The sequence below is a fragment of the Oryctolagus cuniculus genome, chromosome 13 (genome assembly GCF_051225735.1).
Source record: "Oryctolagus cuniculus isolate XC-2025 breed Fujian yellow rabbit chromosome 13, ASM5122573v1, whole genome shotgun sequence".
NCBI classification, from domain to species: domain Eukaryota; kingdom Metazoa; phylum Chordata; class Mammalia; order Lagomorpha; family Leporidae; genus Oryctolagus; species Oryctolagus cuniculus.
Genome location: NC_142879.1, coordinates 41357817 through 41376142, shown reverse-complemented (window position 1 = coordinate 41376142; position 18326 = coordinate 41357817). Strand labels below are relative to the sequence as shown.

At 48.0% G+C, this 18326-nt stretch overlaps 1 protein-coding gene across 5 annotated transcripts in view; it reads left to right on the top strand.

Moving 5' to 3' along the window:
* FAM171A1 (family with sequence similarity 171 member A1) overlaps positions 1-15175 on the top strand; it is a 151482-nt gene extending 136307 nt beyond the window's left edge. For 4 of the 5 annotated variants that reach the window (XM_070055447.2, XM_002717428.6, XM_089311492.1 and 1 more), the window contains 3 exons: positions 8683-8799; positions 11552-11666; positions 12251-15175. In XM_070055447.2, the coding sequence (XP_069911548.2) occupies positions 8683-8799; positions 11552-11666; positions 12251-13940 (1922 nt within the window). In that variant the 3' untranslated portion in view covers positions 13941-15175. The remainder of the gene's footprint in view (positions 1-8682; positions 8800-11551; positions 11667-12250) is intronic. The other variant, XM_089311493.1, reaches the window with a different exon arrangement.
* Positions 15176-18326: the final 3151 nt, after the last annotated feature.

Here is an 18326-nt window from a genome sequence, read left to right as displayed (position 1 = left end):
GGATGCTCCACTTCTGATCCAGCTCCCTACTAATACACCTGGGAAAGGTAGCCAATTCTTTGGATCTCTGCCAACCACGTGGAGTTCCCGGCTCCTGGCTTCTGCTTGACCCAGTTCCAGCCATAGTAGCCATTTGGGGAGTGAACCAGTGGATGGAATCTCTCTCTCTTTCTCTCTCTCTCCCCTCAACTCTGCTTTTCAAATAAATAACATAACTCTTAAAAAAGAAGAAGAAGGTAACTTGGTGTGTGTGTGTGTGTAGCTGTACACACTGGCCTGTCTGCAGGGAGCCTTTTACTCAGCCGCCATCTTGGCTGTGATCACCAACATTTTCAACTTCATGGTTTGAAGTTTGCCAGAACTGAAGCACATAACAAATAGGATCACAGCTCAAATCATTTGAAAAAAAAAAAATATTTCTTTAATCTGTTCATTCTTAGCTGAGCCTATCCATTAAGAAAACAGGTATCAGCATAGACCAATATTTTTTGGTCATTATTCTCAAAACAACCATGGAGGTAAGAGACTAACAAATTTCTTTATCAGAAAGAAGCCAGAGGTTGGCATAGGTCTGTGCTCAGTGTACCTTCAGAATCTCCTAGGGAGTGGAGAAGGGGAGGTGAAAAACAGTTTCCTTCGGACTCCAGATCCCCTTCCTGTTCTAAAATGTCAGGTTTCTGCACAGTCCTATTTCAATTCCAAGATTTAATGTGACTTAAAAGAATAAAGGACTAAATCTGGGACTATAAAACAACAAAACATTCCCAAATGCATTTTGCTTGGCTTATAAAGTTGGTTTGGGGACATTTGTTTGTTGTTGTATTTTAACTTATTATCAATATTAAGAAATGAAAAGATTTCCCATGCAGTAGTCTCTTGGAAAAAAAAAAAAAACCAGCAATTCATTTGTTTAGAAAGTATTGATTGAACATCTTCTTTGTGCCAGACAATACCCTGTTTTAGGCTCTTGGAATAAAGTAATGACAAAACAAATCAAGGAAGGCCCTATAATGACTAAGTTTTTGTTCTAGAAGGAAACAATATACCAGATGGCTTAGATACACAAGGTGGTTAAGCAAAGTGATGTCAGAAAGAACCATCGGCTGATCAGAGCCTTTGGAGAGGTGACATTCGAGCTAATATCACAAAGACACCTGTGGGTGCTTAATATGGGACTGTCCTAGGGGCAGAACATCCTGGGCAGAGAAACGGTCAATGCAAAGTTCTTGAGGTTGGAACCCCGGGAGTTCCAGGTCACTGAACAGCACATCCCCTTAAGCAAGAACTCTAAGCTTTGTAGAACTCTACCAAAGTCTTTATGGTTTCCCATGACTGCTTTTTCCTAAAACTTGTTTCAGTAAGTCTCAGGAAAGTTCAGCTAAAGCTTTAAAAAAAATCAGTTGCTTGGATTAAATTTGTTTTTAAAGAATCTCCTTCTCAAAATCTCCCCTAAAATATCCAGGGAACGTTTTGCAGAGAATGCAAAATCATTTCTTGTTTTAATTTCTAATATTCAAGATATCTATGATTTTATGCTTTGAACAGAAGGTATTTGGTTATGGTAAGTTGCCTTTAATTTTATTCTTGTTTAAGCCAGTCCTGAAATGTACTTACCCAAAGCTGCAAGAGTCTAACCATCTGCACAGGACTTTTGCTCTTCAGTTCTGTTGCTTTCAACAGAAATGATTAGATAATTGACCACCAGGCAAATCCTTTGCTATATAATTAACTAAGAATGTTTACTTCACAGATTTAATTGAAAAATAATTCCAGAGAAGGAAACCTGGCTATTCAAAGAGATAGGCTTTAATTTGGAGAAAAAAAAAGAAGGCTACCCCATAATATCATAAATGTAGAAACTGTCCTTTTCTGCCATAATGATGAACATGCTTAAAGAACTGATAGATTTTATATGTTGATTTTAGTGAGGGATGCTGTGCCGGTTTTCTGGATGCATACAATAAAATAGAATTAAACTTTGATGCATCTGTAGGTACAAGGGCTTCAAAAAATTCATGGAAATGGAATTAAAAGATAAGTTTGTTTTGGTGCAGAAAATTAGGAAATCCATGAGTAAGAAGATATTCAAAATTTCATGGAAATATATGTTATGAAAAACTCTCCCAGGATCTGCATGGGCAGAGAACTGCAAGTGAGAAACAGAGCCAGTACTGAGTCCAGGTACTCTGTTATGGAGTGCAGGAGTCTTAACCACTAGCCCCAATTCTCACCCGATAAACTTATCTCTTAATTGCATTTTCCATGAACTTTTTCAGTATGCTCATATAGGTGGTAGAAAATTATAGTAGAGGCTGTAGCTTGAGGTAATGCAGATGAAAACCATGAAAGTAAGTCTCCTGGTTTCTAAAGAAAGTTGGTATGTGCAATGATCTGTAAGGATGACGAGGAACAGAGAAAGAGCAGCTTGCTATGGGTGTGAGACTACGTTCTTGTTAAGAAGAGCGTTCCTTAAACAACCGAATGCTGACTCCATGTGAACACTCAGCAGGCCCACCATAGCTCAGGCAAGGATAGCTGGATGGCCTGGGGCTTCAGCTGAGAGGCAAGATGACAGTAGGTTCCTGCTGTTGAAGTCCATGCCTGCATCAGCCCAGGTGACCTCAGTGTTCATTATAAGTATTCCCAGATGTTTCAATGAAAATTCAGATGCAGGAGTAGGAATGGCTAGATTTCAACATGAATAATCACCTAGTTGTTGTTAGGACTTTTTGAGTAAGGATTTTCTATGGAATTTCTTCATAGCGTCTTCCAAGGAAAATATATGCATTAGAATATATCAGCTACAAAAAATGTTTAAATGATAAGGCCATTTATTGTTTATGTGAAAAAGGCAGGTGGCTCCAGGGGGTTCCATGCTGTCATCAGTGTGGTTCCCTTCTTTGCCACATCCTCAGTCCACACAGCTAGAAAGTAGCAAAGCCAGAATTGATAAGTAGGAAGTCACCAGGTGGTATTTATCTGCCGTGTATCCTGAGGTCTGACATGGTACCGGATCGCAGTGTGCGAGCAGCGACATGTGTTCATCTGTGTGCAAAGCGCCGCCTTGAGTGCGTAACAAAGTCCGAGTCTTTACTTGCAGTTTGCTATTCAGAATATGTAGTGTAAGTAACATCAGGCCTTTCTGCTTATTTCCAAATGCGAGTTGAGGCATTCTGGCTGCTGAGGAGGGTTTCCAGGTGCAGTGAGCATGCCAGGACCAAAGAGCAAAGAAACCTGAATTCCTGAGTTTGTATTTAGACATTGGGTTTGAGGACCTTTTCTACATGTCAGGGTTCGTTTCCCTTTTGGGAGCTATTTTTAAGTCTCTTGATCTCTCTATTCTTTATTTGTTGCTCATAAAAGGCGACTTCAGTATTGCTTGGTAACCAAGCACAAAAACCGCACCCTTGGTGATTGCTAGGAGACCCCATCAGATCTTACAGGCGAGCAGAAGGCGTATCTCTTCCTGCCTGTCAATTATTGCATGTGATAATCATTGTAGTCAAATGCAGCTTCTAAATTAAGAACTCTCAGTGCTTTATAAACACTGAACCTTGCCAGCTGAATATATAACTAAGTCATTTTCAAAAGATCAGGAAGATATCTCAACAAATTAATTATTCTTGAAACTATCTCTGAGTCTTCTCGTTGTATAAGGCTTAAGTCTGAGGATAATTCAGACAAAAAAAAATCCTGAATTCAGGATTCAGAACATTGCAGAGGCTGCTACTTTGTTCTGTTCCTCTCACTGCCTGTGTGCGCCCTTCCAAGCACAGTTTTCTCAAGGTGCACTCCCTGTTTCCCGGTAGCAAGCTGCCACAGCTGGGAAGTTGTACGGGCTGGTGGTGGTAAGGAGCTGAGCTGGTAGCAGGATGCTGATGACAGCAAGCTATGAGAGAGAAGGAAAAGGGAAACACATGTGAGGGTGGATAGACCACTTTAGCTGAAAAGCAAACAATTCTATAGTCCTCAGTAGGCACCTGCTGTCCCTGACCATAATCATGACCTTAACTCATCAAGAAAAGTAAAAATGGTGTTCACTTTTGTGAGCCAAAAGTAAGGGATGCTCTTTAGCGTTTTTATAGAACCATCTTTACAAATTGTGACAGATTCCAGACTATGTTTAGGACGTGTCCTGGGATTTTCTGTGAGTGAGGACTTCTCTTACCTTCACACAGAGAAACCTCCCTTTTATGTTTCATACATTAGCTCTGCTTAAATTCCATTAAAGAGGCAGGAGTGTGGCCTGGCCGTTAAAGCACTCTTGGGACTCCTGCAAACCATACAAGAGGCCTGAGTTCAGGTACTGGCTCCACTCCTGATTCCAGCTTCCTGCTAACCCAGACCCTGGAAGGCAGCAGGTGATGGCTCAAGTAGTTAGGTCCCTGCCACTCACATAGGAAACCCGGATTGAATTCCTGGACCCTGAATTTGGTCTGGCCCAGCCCTGACGGTTGCAAGCATTTGGGGCATGAACCAGCAGATGGAGATCTCTCTCTCTCTCTCTCTCTCTGTCTCTCTCTCTGTCTACCTTTCAAATAAAGTAAATTTTTAAAAATTAGCAATTCAATTAAGGAGAGTTCAAGTGCTTTAAAAACTATTTGATGATCTAGAAGTTTCTATAATGCAGAATTTCACTCTTGCTGCTACCAGAGAGATCACCATATAATCATTACACACATACAGTCCCAGTAATAGACACGGCCACCTGCCTTGGTCAGAGCAAAGAGGCGCATGTCATGACTCAGCCAACTCCTGAGATACTCATGGGCAGCCTGGTCAGTGCAGCTGTAGCTGGGATGCTTTTGCAGGAAGAAGCCTGGCGAGGGCCAGTGGGGCAGGGCAGGAGGAAGAACAGGCTGCTGCCTGCCTACCTTCACCAGGACCCCACCGGGGGCTCTGCATGTCTAGACCTTGAGCGCCATGAAGGAAGTGATAGGAAGAAGCTGGGAGGAGATGAGGAGGGGCAGAAAGAGAACTCCAGAAGGAGGTGGCCTGAGGAAGCAGCTTTGCAGGGAGCTGGTAGCACATGAGAGGCTACTCGGCCTGGGCCACAGAAGAGAGAAGTTCAACCTCTGGGCGTGTGTGCTGCCCCCGGAGCATCCAGATGGTAGGTGCGCCGGCTGGAGAAGAGCAAGCAAGAGGCCCTTGCAGCTGGAGCTTGCTTTCGTCCACACAGCAGGAATAGCCCAGTCTCTTCCCCATTCTATCTGAGCGATGCCCAAGGTCACCACATGTGACAAGAGTGCCCCTGTCAGCACCCCAGTGGATCTTGCCAGCAGTCACAGTTAGCACTTCACAGAGGTTTGCTCTGCTGTCTGGATCACACTGAAGAGTCCTAGCCCAGAGCCCCAGCCACGGGCACAGCAGTGTCTCTTGTGAGTGTCTGCTGCTCAGGTGGGGAAACTGCCCGATCCCACAGGATCATCAGGATTCCCAGAATGAGAAGCATATGCTGCTAGTGCACAATCCATTAATCCTTAGAATCCCTGTAGTTTATTTCCTCCTACAAAAACACAGAAAGCTTGGAAATGCCTTTGCCTGTAACGGCACGATGGTTGAATCCCAAAACAGTGTCACACTTGAGTCACTGGGTAGGCATGCATTTTACAGAAACCGTGGGCTAAAGCAAGGGGCTCTTCCCCAGCTGGCCTTGTTCCCTGTGGTTTGGAAGAGCAGCATCCCAAAGCCAGCACACTGCTGTAGGGTCAGCGTTCCTGCTGATCACACGCCGCTTCTCACAGAGGGCTACCTGGTGTTACTTTTCGGTCTATGCCCCTAGCTGTCACCCATCCGGAAGTACTTTGAGTTCCTACTCTGTGGGTCCATGTAGGTGCTGAGAAGACGACAAAAGGAATACAAGACACCTGCCCACATTCACAGTAGCTTGCAACCTAGTGGAAGAGGTACAAGTTAGAGCAACAGGTTAGCTCCGTGAGGCAGCTGTGTTTTGGGGAAAGTGGTGATGCCATAACACTTGCCCTGGGGGTGCTGAGACCTGCAAGATTCATACATACTAGAAGGCGCCATTCGAGTCCAGAGAGACAGTAGGTTTCTGGAAAAGAAAAAAACTATCTGCCCTTGGAGCCACAAACATGTGTTGTGAACAGTGGCCCAGCAAACACTGAGGAGGAGGGGCAGCGGAGGGGTGGGTGGGCTGAAAGCACCAGCCTTGTCGGGCCTTTGCATACAGTCCCCCGTGGCCTCCCAGTGCTGACGGCATTCGAAGCCTTTCCCCCGTAGGCGCCGATCGCCTTGCCAGCCCCGGTACCCACTCGCTCCTGTTCATTCTGGGTGTCCCTCCATCCTAGCGCACCCACTCCTCCCGGCCTCCTTTCCCTGTGCCTACAACACACTCTTCTTTCTCCATGCTCCCTCCCCGGCCTCTCCCGCAGCAACTGGCCAGTCTTGCTTGTTTGTCCAAGCTAAACTCATCCCAAAGCCTTCCCTGCCCCCACCTGGTACTGTCTCCTCACTCTACTCCCCAGGCTGCTGCCTCTTCTTCTCTGGCTTCCACCAGCACCACTGCCAGGCTGTGGATCCTGCAGGCTGGCCTCAGGAGCTTGTTAGCTGGGTGGGGGGGAGGGACGGTGAATGTGTGTCCCCCCACTTCGCTTGCCTGGATGTAGTGTGGCAGTATTTTTAAATTGTTTGAATTGATGTTCTTACTCCGTAAAAGGCAAAGGCTACTTAAGGATAAAAATGGGTGGCTTTCTCATGAATGAGTGGGAATTGGGACTCTGCTTGGAGCCCTTATCCTCTGGGTCCTGTTTAGGCCAACCTGGTGCCCGCTCCATTTGAAGAGCAGTGACTCAAGACTCTAATTTGGGGGGAACTGCAAGCAAGAGAATGCACGGCGTCTTCCTGGCTGATGCACAGTCCTGACAGCACTGCTATTGTGGGAGTGCATGTGGGGGTGGATGTGGTATGCAAGTCATGAGCTGTGAACGGGAGGGGACCGCAGTCGGGGAGAGGGATGGAAGTCACGGCAAACGATCCGTTCTCCTCCACCAGCCCAGAACCCCTCTTCCCTGCTGTGTCAGATGCCTTCTGTCTGTTTGCTCAGTAGCCCTGTAGAATTAAGTGACTCTCTCACCTGCTGAGCAGTCGCTGCGTTGGTGCACCTCAGGACATGAATCTGAATTGTGCATCCCCAATCTCATAATCATTTTAGAGACCTTTCACTTGTCTCCCTACCTTGCATGGATATCAGCGCTGTGACCTGGTGTGTTGCATGGGAAGGCCAGGAGTTGCAAAGCCATTGCCGGTGCCTGCTTCTCCCACCTTCCCCTTTGTGTAGCTGCTGCTGGAGCAGCGGAGGAGGGGCCATTGCATGAGAGGCACTACCTTGGGCACCTTCCCACCCGCTGCATTTGAATGTTGCCATGGCAACCAGTGGGGCCTACCAGCAGCATGAATATTGTTTTTTTCTTCAAGGGCAGAAAAAAAAAAATCCCCCAATTGTCAACTCAGTGATATGTGTACCTAGGAAGGGCAAGCATTTGGAGACCAAGGGTCACATTTGGTTCGTGTGTGGTCCACGTAAGCCTTGAGTGCCATCAATGGCTATTTCTTCCATGGGTGATAATAGGAGCCAGGAGCCCTTATATACAGCCAAGGGCTCTGAACCCGTGGGTCCGACTGGGTGCGCAAAAGCCCCTAGAAGGCTGAACCCACCTCTCCCTTGCTGTCTGTCTACAACTGCCGTCATCACAGGCCTCAGAGCAGGATCCTCTGCAGATAAGTGAGAGGAGCAGCCTGACTGCCGTGGGCAAGTGAACCTTCCTCCATGGGTCTGCTCCTAGACTGCAGTGTAGTCGAACGCTGGAGGGTGTGCAGGAAACACCACCTGGCACAGCAGAAGGAAGCACCCATCCTGAGATCAGACAGGCCTAGCTTCCATTCCCACTCTGCTCTCTACCACCAAGAGGCCTTGGGAAATGTACTCGCTTGCCAGTTCTCAACGTCCTCATCCAAAAAGGAAAAAAAGCCTCCCTCTGGAGGGCTGCTTTGAGAGTTACAGATAATATGTAAAATGCATATGCTGGGACCAGTACGCAGCAGGTACTCGTTCACGTTTGATTCTAGTTGCGGTTACAACTGGCGATAGTGCAGAGACCGGACTTTTTTTGGTGTTTCCCAGCATCAGGACCAACTGGAAGACTTACTGGGTCTGAATTTGCAAAGATGGGTTCAAGGAGTCTGTCTATTTAAAAAGCATCCCTAAGCACTTGTGACATCACTGGTTTGTGATTCGGGACAGGAAATTTATTTGTTTGCTAGAGGATAAAGAGTGTAAACGGTGCTGGATCCAACCACGCGCCCCTCCTTTTTTCTTTCACATCCACCAGCCCCTGTCACCCTGCCTTTATTCTATTCCGAAACTCCAAAGACTTCTACTGAAATTTTCTGTGATTGGAAAAGAAATGTCTGAATGTCTGATGAAGTGGCTAGAAGTAATTTAATTGAGAAGACAAAGGAAAACCAAAGTTGTTCACCTTGTCCCTGATGGGCAATTGAATTTCCGCAGAAAGCTACGAACAGTCCCTGGTTGACCATCTGGCTACGTGGGCTATCTGGTGGGTTAAGGACCTGGCATTTAAGGTGGCTTGAACAGCGTACTTAAGCCTCGCACAGGAGTCTGGCTGGCGTGTCACTGAAGTTCTTTTCTGAATCTCACAGGAACGTGGCTGAAGAGCGGTCTGGGCCTGGTGCACCAGGAGGGCAGCCAGCTGACGTGGACGTACATCGCCCCCCAGCTGGGCTACTGGGTGGCAGCCATGTCTCCTCCCGTCCCAGGTAACACGAAGCCAACCCTCGCCCTCGCGATGCTGGGGATTGGTTTCTGTGAGGGCACGGGCTAAGTATGCTTTTCATTGAGCAGACAGAGCATGTCTTACTCAAAAATGGTCCAAAGTCTGGAAGGCAAATGAGGGAAAAAGGTATTTGGTGCCAGTGGAAGAGTTGGGATTGGAACTCTCCCATCTGAGATGAGAATAATGCATAGAAAATAGTCTTGTCTCATGTCCCTGTTTTGCTCAGACAGCTGCCACAGGGAATTCTTATTCAAAAGCCCACGGAGGCGGCCAGGACCTCCTCCCTAATTCCTGAAACAGCTGTGGCCTGGTGTGAGCAAACGTATAGGGGAAGGCACTCAACAGAGGAACTCACAGAGAGTTCTTGGACAAAAACTCGATGTGGCATTTCCAAAAAGGCTTAACAGCAGACCGACTGCTTTCTATGCAAAATAATAATATCCGTTTGGTATATGCGAATTAACTCATACCTTTCCAGGTTGACTAAAAGCTTACTTGACTAAACTACACCCAATGAGTATTCCAGAATTACTGATTTCAAAGCAGTCATCTCAGGAGAATGATTTCCAGCAATGGCTTTTGTTGCTTGGGAAGCCGTTCAGATCTCTCCATCAGTGGCAAATCTTTATGCTCAGAGGGAGCTTTCAAATTTTTTTTTTTCCACATTTAAAAGTCATGCACATCCAAGTCTGGTGTATAACATCGGGGATTCAGCTAAGTCAGAATGTGCTGTGATTAAAAAGCGTCTCTCATAAATTAACCATGAAGGCAGTTCCAAAATGAAAGTTCAGGATATTTCAGCAGTGGAATTATCGCTGGAATTAACACTCAGACTCCCAGAGCAACTACTTTGATGGAAGCCATTCCTGGAAGGGTGTGGAAAAATCTGTCACGTTGACTTTAGATTCTCACACTGAGAAAAGTTACACTTCACATCTGTGTTTTAAGAGTATGTATATCCCCTGACAGCATTGTTCTGGCACTGTTATAAGCATGAGCCAGGTACAGAAATGCTCCATTCTCAGCATCTGAAATATCTGTGACTAAGAGGAGGGAGGGAGGGAAGGAAGGGAAATTCTACAAGGACCAGATTAGAGGCTGCAAAGCGCATGCCCAACAGTGAACTTTTATTTTTGATACATTTCAAACAACTGTGCCCGTCCATTTCCCCATTGTGTGACGGATTAATACAAGCTCCGGTAAAGAGGGAGGGAGGAGCTGCCAGCCGCAGGTCTCCTGGGAGCTTCCTGGAAGGAGAAACTCAAAGCTGTCAACAGCAGGCTCAGCGCACATGTTGGCCACCTCACAGCCATTACTTTGCTAAGACAAATCACAGTGATGCTGTGCTTTCATGAACCCAAAAGCAACAGGAAAACAATCAGGATTTTGTTCTTTAATTCTTTTGTTTTAAATAAAGTGAAGTATGGCTGCGACTTTTATGCAGAGTTCTATTGGCAGAGGTTAAAATAATAACATTTTGAGTTCTTAAAGGACCAAACTTCAGTTTTTTAGAAAAGCTTTTTTTTTTAACCCCTGGTTTCTTGGTGACTCCTGACAAGGCCTTGCCTTTGTCTTGTTTCTCTGAAGGACTAAGGTGATACAGAGAGACAGAGTCATCAGTTAGTTTTGAGCTTTTGTAAGCATTAACCCCATCCTCACACCATTGAAGGTAATTATATCTGGGAGGGAAGGGTGCTACTTTTTGGACTTAGGTGATGTCACTATTTAAAAAGAACACTGGTAAATTCCCTTGGGTTTATCTAGCTCTTAAATTAAGGGATGTATCTCTTTTAAATGTTTTTTAAAAGAAATCTCTCTCAAACTATCAAGAATAAAAAAATAAACCAGTGGTGTTCGTTGATCGGCATTCTGCTACTCGGCAATAATGTGAAACCATAGCTCATTCCTTCCCACACTCAGGGGCACTGCTAGGCCACCTGGCCAGCAACAGGTGCCGAAATGTTGTAATTTTAGGAAGGTTTTAGCTATTGCTGATCTGTTGTCAATAACATTAAGGGAGATTTGTACTCTTACTGAACCTGAAGAGTATGAGGTAAACTCATACTTCTGGGGGTGCTTTGTAATGTAAATTAAAAGGAAAATGTTTTAATCTCTAGTAACTTTACTTTAAGTTCTGAAAAGGTCAAGGCTACCTGAGGTTGGCCATTCTAGAACATTTTAGTGGAAATGGAAAGCATTTAGTGAGGCTTGACACCCTGTAACAAGTTGTTGGCTCTTTAAAATGGTGAATGTAGGCTGTACATTTAGATTGATTGATTTAGGCAGAGAGCTTTCAATCATGATTGACTGCGCAACAAAGGCAAAAATGGTGGGGTTTTTTTTTTTCATTGCAGTGTAAAATTCTCAGATAGACAGGCCATGTCTCTGAGCATAGGAGTCCACTTGTTATATTATCATGCATTCCTTTTCTTTTATTAAGAAGTCACGCATCTGGAACCCTGACCATGCTACTGGTGAGGCCCCCCTCTCAGCCCAGGAGGTCCTCCTGACACCGCCGGGTGCTCCTGGCCTTTGTGGAGGCCTCCTGGTAGTTGTGTTGATCATGAGTGAAATGGTAGAGCAGGAAGCACATCTTTCTAAGGGTGTTTTCATCAGGCCACTGCCTGTGCCTCAGCCAGGAAGAGTAAGAAAAAGACATGACGTTCTCAATTAATTATCCCTCTTTTTATTTAAAGGTATTCAAACATCTAAAATGCCATTTTCTGACCTTCTAGGTCCCGTTGTAACACAGGACATAACCACGTATCACACGGTGTTTCTTTTGGCCATTTTAGGAGGAATGGCTTTCATACTTTTGGTTTTGCTGTGTCTCCTTTTATATTATTGCAGGTAAAGTGCTACCTTTTTGGCAATATCTCTTTTTAATTTAGAATTTCTTCTGCAATTGATGTTTGGAAGCATTGATATGGAGGTCTTTTTTTCTCCTTTTCTTTTTCTAAATTGAGCTATTTTTCTGCTTGTGAAATTATATCATGACCTCAAATTTGTGATCTAAGTTGAAAATGAGCAAACAGGACATGTAAGGCATGCCGTAGACAACGTTGCTTAGAAGGGGAGTTAGGAAAAAAAGAGTTGACCGTCTCCATATGAGGCATTTGGAATATTCCTGAACACTGGCTAAGAGACGATACTCTGCAGGGCAAGGCGGAGATATTCTCGTTCGGATGCCGAGCCTGTTCGGTTTGCCAGAACGTTGGTTGTCAACTCTCGGGTGACTCCTTCTGAATGAATAACTTGGCTGTGCAGACGAAAGCCTGAGAGTGAAGTCCCTGGATGACGCTGCTCTGGGTTAAGACAAGGGAGTGGGGTGAGGAGGCTTCCGGCCGCTGACTAGTTGTGTTGTTCTCACTGGAAGCCTTCCCATCGTGAGCACCTCTGTAATCTCTGCGCTTGCTCTGTGTCTTTGGTCACAGGAGGAAGTGCCTGAAGCCTCGTCAGCACCACAGAAAACTGCAGCTGCCAGCGGCCCTGGAGAGTTCCAAAAGGGACCAGGCCACGTCCATGTCACACATCAACTTGCTGTTCTCTCGGCGGGCGTCTGACTTCCCCGGGCCGCTGTCTGTGGCCAGCCACGGCCGCCCCGAGGCCCCGGGTGTGCAGGAGCGGAGGAGTGGGGTTCCCCTGGACATGGTGTCTCCCGGCGGCGAGGGGGACCTGCACACGCCCATGCTGAAGCTCTCCTACAGCACCTCGCAGGAGTTCAGCTCCCGGGAGGAGCTGCTCTCTCACAAGGAGGAGGAGAAAAGCCAGATCTCCTTGGATAACCTGACGCCCAGCGGGACGCTGGGGAAGGACCATCAGAAGTCTGCGGAGATCTTCCCCTTAAAGGCCAGGAAACCCGCGGAGAGGGATGGCTACGAGTCCCCTGGCCACGAGGACTACCGGGGTAGCTACAAGGCCATGCTCTCCCAGCCTTTATTTGAGAAGCAGGACCGAGAGGGTGCAGCGTCCACAGGAAGCAAGCTGGCCATTCAGGAGCACATGTACCCCCCGCCCTCGTCTCCTGAGAAAGAGCAGCTGCTGGATCGCAGACCCACTGAATGTATGATGTCGCGATCGGTGGATCACCTGGAGAGACCCACGTCTTTCCCGCGGCCGGGCCAGCTGATCTGCTGTAGTTCCGTGGACCAGGTCAATGACAGCGTGTACAGGAAAGTGCTGCCCGCCTTGGTCATCCCTGCACATTACATGAAGCTGCCCGGGGACCATCCCTACGTCAGCCAGCCTCTGGTGGTGCCAGCCGACCCGCAGCTGGAAATCGAACGGCTGCAGGCTGAGCTCTCCAACCCGCACGCGGGCATCTTCCCGCACGCGGCCTCTCAGATGCAGGGCCAGCCCTTGTCTTCCCAGGCCATCTCACAGCAGCACCTGCAGGAGGCAGGAACCCGGGAATGGAGCCCTCAGAACGCGGCCATGTCCGAGTCACTGTCCATCCCGGCATCCCTGAACGACGCGGCTTTGGCGCAGATGAACAGCGAGGTGCAGCTCCTGACCGAGAAGGCGCTGATGGAGCTGGGCGGCGGGAAGCCGCTCCCACACCCCCGGGCGTGGTTCGTCTCCCTGGACGGCAGGTCCAACGCTCACGTTAGACATTCTTACATTGATCTCCAAAGAGCTGGAAGGAACGGAAGTAACGACGCCAGCTTAGACTCTGGCGTGGACATGAACGAACCAAAATCGGCCCGGAAGGGAAGGGGAGACCCTTTGTCTCTTCCGCAGAACCACCCGCCCGTGCAGGAGCATCCGCAGAAAGAGCCCCGCGCCCAAGACAGCAGCGCCTACACGCAGCTCGTGTACTTGGACGACATGGAGCAGAGCGGCAGCGAGGGTGGGACCACGGTGTGCACCCCCGAGGACAGCGCGCTGCGGTGCTTGCTGGAGGGGCCCAGCCGGCGCAGCGGGGGCCAGCTGCCCAGCCTGCAGGAGGAGACCACCAAACGAACTGCCGATGGTCCGTCCGAGCCGCTGGCCAGCCCCCACCCTAGAAGGTCCGCTCACGACGACGATGACGATGAAGACGAGGACGACGACCAAGGAGAAAACAAGAAAAGCCCCTGGCAGAAACGGGAGGAGAGACCCCTGATGGCATTTAACATAAAGTGAGCTGCCCCAGAGCTGCCAACCGTGGAATTTAAAATTGCCAAATATCTTTCTTGTGGAAGCGCCTACCTGTGTGTGGGAGGAGGTGGACCCGCAGCAGCTCGCCGCATTTCTGTTTGCGGTGCCCACGTACAACAGGAATTACAGTTACCGCTCAGAACACCGGATGACCTCGATGGGTGCCACAACTCCCGGCAGGCGGCTGGAAGCCCGTGTGCATGTGGTGGACGGACGGGACATGTCCACCACCCAGGGACGCTGAAAAACCACACGTGATGTCGCTGCGCTCTACCGATCACCTCATTTCTCCCTCGGGTTCTGGGAACAGATGAAACTCTTTGCATTGCTTGAATCAGTTTTATCACCGTGATGCTACTGTGAAGCTATTTACTGAGATGTTAGGTTGCCACTTAGTGTCTCGAGGCGTAGGCATTATCTCAAAGGAAAGCTATGCATCGCTGCTTCGTTGTCTAACTTTGCTTAGGTTTTGCTTTGCTTAGGTTTCGTTTGGGGGTTTGCGTTGATTTTTGTGAGACCGTTTGGTTGTGCAGATTTACTTCCTTCATTTGAACCCGTTCTGCTGCTCAGCGGTTCTGTTGCAGTGTCTCTCCTCGGGAGCTCCTGAGTGTCGTCTCTGAACACCCAGGCTTTGTCATGAAACCGTACTGAACTTTCTGTCCGCTAAGAGTCCTTCAGTCCTGGTCCCATTAACTCCAAGTGCCTTTTTTACAGTGACGACAGACAGTCCCTCACTTTTCTTTGTTTTTCTCTGCCCTCTTGATTGAACTGCCTAGATTTTATACAGTTACGGAAGGAACCCCTGTCCTTTAAACTGCATGCTGCCAAGTGCCGTTTGTGCTCAGCATTCCCGCTTGCAGGAGGTGTGCTCGCCAGTCGCCACGCGGCACGTGGGCTCTGTCAGCTGAGACAGGCGAGAGGCCAGGTAGAGCCGCCCTCCCCGCCGCCGTCCCTCGGGCCACCTGCCGCCGTGAGGGTCTTAGTGGCTGTTTGTATATACGGTTACGTATTAACTCCGGAATCCCATGGGCTGACCTTGCTCAGCAATCCCGAGAGCAAAGACTGAGCAAGTGGACTGAATGTGAGTGTTAGAAAGATCCTTCTGTACTACCCGGAAGTGCCAGAATGACTCCTCTCTGCATTCTCCTTAAAGAGCTGCTTGGTTATCCAAAAATGAAAATTCACAATAAACTCTGGAGACAGAGAAAAAAAAAACAAAACAGTGTTTTTGTGGTCATTTTAATTCATTCTGAGCCATTATCAGAAAGACTTGGTACCCGATCCCTGGCCGTGTGAAATGTGCCTGCTGCGTGTGTGGAGACCACCTCACAGGCTTCCTAGGGGTTCCCTCTGTGGTGCAAGGCCCTCACATACACTTGGCCTTGGCTTTCCCCCAGGACGCAAGGTGACGTTTCGTTCTGTTTCAGGTGAGGCGAGATGTCCCCACTTTACAAGAAGCTGGAGCAGCTTCAAGAGGATCACGTTAAAATGACCAGCATCGTCGCAGGTGCATGACACGAGTATGCTCATCTAAGCCATTAACACAGATTCCTGAATGCAGAACAGGTTGGCTGAGTTAAATTAAGCCGGTCATGTTTACAGTCGACGGCTTCCTTATGAAATCTTCATTTGTGAATTCTGTGCAGGCAGAAAACTAATCAGGCTGACTTTTCTTATTTTAATTCTCTGGTGGTGATGTCTAGTGTTTGGCTTTTAAGCGGGGAAATGATTTCAGGAGTCCCTGAGAATGGGACTCGGTGCTGGGGAGCCCGTTTGTCTAACACGTGGGGCCTTTCATTGGAAGAATGAACAGTCTCACCTGTGGCACAGGTGAAACCTGGCCAACTTGGCCAAGGCCCCAGGGAAAAGGCATTTATTTGTCAGCTTCCCTCAACAGAGATACTTAGCTGCCTCTTCAAGAATAACTGGCTGGACATTGGTGATGGAATTGGGGCTGGGAGTGGGGGGATGCTGGGAGACCACCTGCTGTACTGTGCCCACAGCCCTCTGCAGCTCTGCCTAAGTTACTGCCCGGGGGATCACGGCTTTACCACTTTGCAGAAGAGCCTCAGTGAACGTGTGTTACCTCTGAAAAGCAGGGAAGACTGAACTGTTGGCACCAGTGCCACGGGATCCAGCATGAAGACTGGGGGTCAGGAGGGGGTCTCTCTTCCGACTCTGTTAGGTGACACATACATGGGTCAGCCAGATACTTTATAAGAAGTACTGAGCAGCCAACAGCGGTCACACCACACCGCAGGCCTGGGGAAGACAGGGCAGGTGCTGTTGCCAAAGATGAAAACATTCCCCCTCTTTGAGTTGTCTGAGGTGGCCTGTGGGGATGAACGTGTTTCTCAGGCTGCCGACGCCGATCATCAGACGGGAACTCTGGACAGAGCACTGTGGCTGCAGACGTGAAACATCCCATTTCTCTTCTCTCTAGCTTGATGAAGGTTTCAAGGGTTAAGTATGGTGCAGTATTTCAAATCAATTCTATCATCTGGAGGACCAGGCCATCAAAGGCTTCTTGCTCATGCCACCTAGCGGTCAGTTTTCACCTGCCTGGAAAGAGCCACTTGGATCCTGACAGATAGCTCTCAGGGGCCTGTCTGGCAGGGTGGGAACCCAGCTGTGCTGGGGGTGAATCAGCCCCTGGTTCTGTCCTAAGAAAATGGGTGGAAAGAGGGGCCCAAGCCCAGGATTCCCTACCAGCAAACAATGTATTGGGAACAATAATGCATTCAGTTCTCAAAATCTCATGAGGAAGATGTATTCTTTGTTTTATGCCCAACTAAATTGGGACTTGGTGGTTAAGTAATTGAGGTCACTCAGCTAGAGGTAGTTGTGTGCTATTTTGATAACCAGCTCACTGGAAATGAATGCATTTAACTTGCAAATGTTCCGAATAAAGGATGCATAGAACACAACATAGAAATAATAATAAAATACAGAATACTCTATTGTCATTTCCCTCTAATGATTGATTCTTACAGACAACTTTGTGTTTTTTTAGGTTTATTTTATTTATTTGAAAGAGCCACAGAGAGAGGTAGAGACAGAGAGGTCTTCCATCTGCTGGTTCCTCCCCAGATGGCTGCAATAGCCGAAGCTGCGCCAATCCAAAGTCAGGAGCCTCCTCCGGGTCTCCCGCATGTGTGCAGGGACCCAAGCACTCGGGCCATCCTCCACTGCCCTCCCACGCCATAGCAGAGAGCTGCATCGGAAGAGAAGCAGCTGGGATTTGAACCGGTGCCCATATGGGATGCTGACACTTCAGGCCAGGGCATTAACCCACTGCGCCACAGCGCCGGCCCCAAGAACGGCTTTGTTGATTCTCCTCAGAGTCAAGTTGAGATGAACAAAAGGGGGAGATTCTGGTGTGAATATTGGTATTCTATTGCAGTAATGATTAAGATGAAGTTGGAACAATGAAGGTATCTGTCAGAACATAACTCTGATCAGTCAGGGAGTCACTTGGCTCAATCACACTGCCATGTTTGAATGCGGGAAGAAAACTTCCCCAGTTTTTTGTGTTATTGCAAAGTAACCACTCCAGGCGTCATATTGCTTTAAACTCAGTATGCATGATTGTTTTCTTCATCACTTGCTTAAATCTAAAAGATCACATGAAGGCCTGACTTTTGGCACTTTGCTCTTCTCACGGTCCAGATGTTCGCGTTGTGGCCGATACCGAGCAGCTCGGGAGAGATCGCTGCACAGGGAAGCCAGGCAGAGATGCACAGTGGCACACAGATCCTTTTCCCCAGTAGAAACCACAGAGGTAAATAACCTCAGAGCACAAAGAATCCTAGAATGTACAGTCGGCCCTAGTGATTTGTAGGCTCCATAACAAATACACCTACTTGCTAAAATTTATTTGCAACCTCAAGGTCACTACTCACTGTGTCTTGCAGCCATTTGTGGAGATGCACCAAATAATAAAACATTTGGGGCCGGTGCTGCGGCGTAGCAGGTAATGCCACCACCTGGGAGGTCAGCATCCCACATTGGCACCAGTTCGTGTCCTGGCTGCTCCACTTGCAGTCCAGGTCCCTACTAATGCGCCTGGGAAAGCAGCAGAGAATGGCCCAAGTGCTTGGGCTTCTGCACTCATGGGGGACCCTGATGAAGTTCCTGGCTTTGGCCTGGCTCCACCCTGGCTGTTGTGGCCACTTAGGGAGTAAACCAGGAGTTGGAAGATTCTCTGCCTCTCTCCCTCCCTCCCTCCCTTCCTAACTCTGGCTTTCAAATAAATAACTAAATCTTGACAGGAAGGAAACATGGAAACATTTGAGGAGCAGCATTGTGGTATAGCAGGTTATGTGGTACAGCGGGTTATGTGGTATAGCGGGTTAAGCCGCTGCCTGCAGT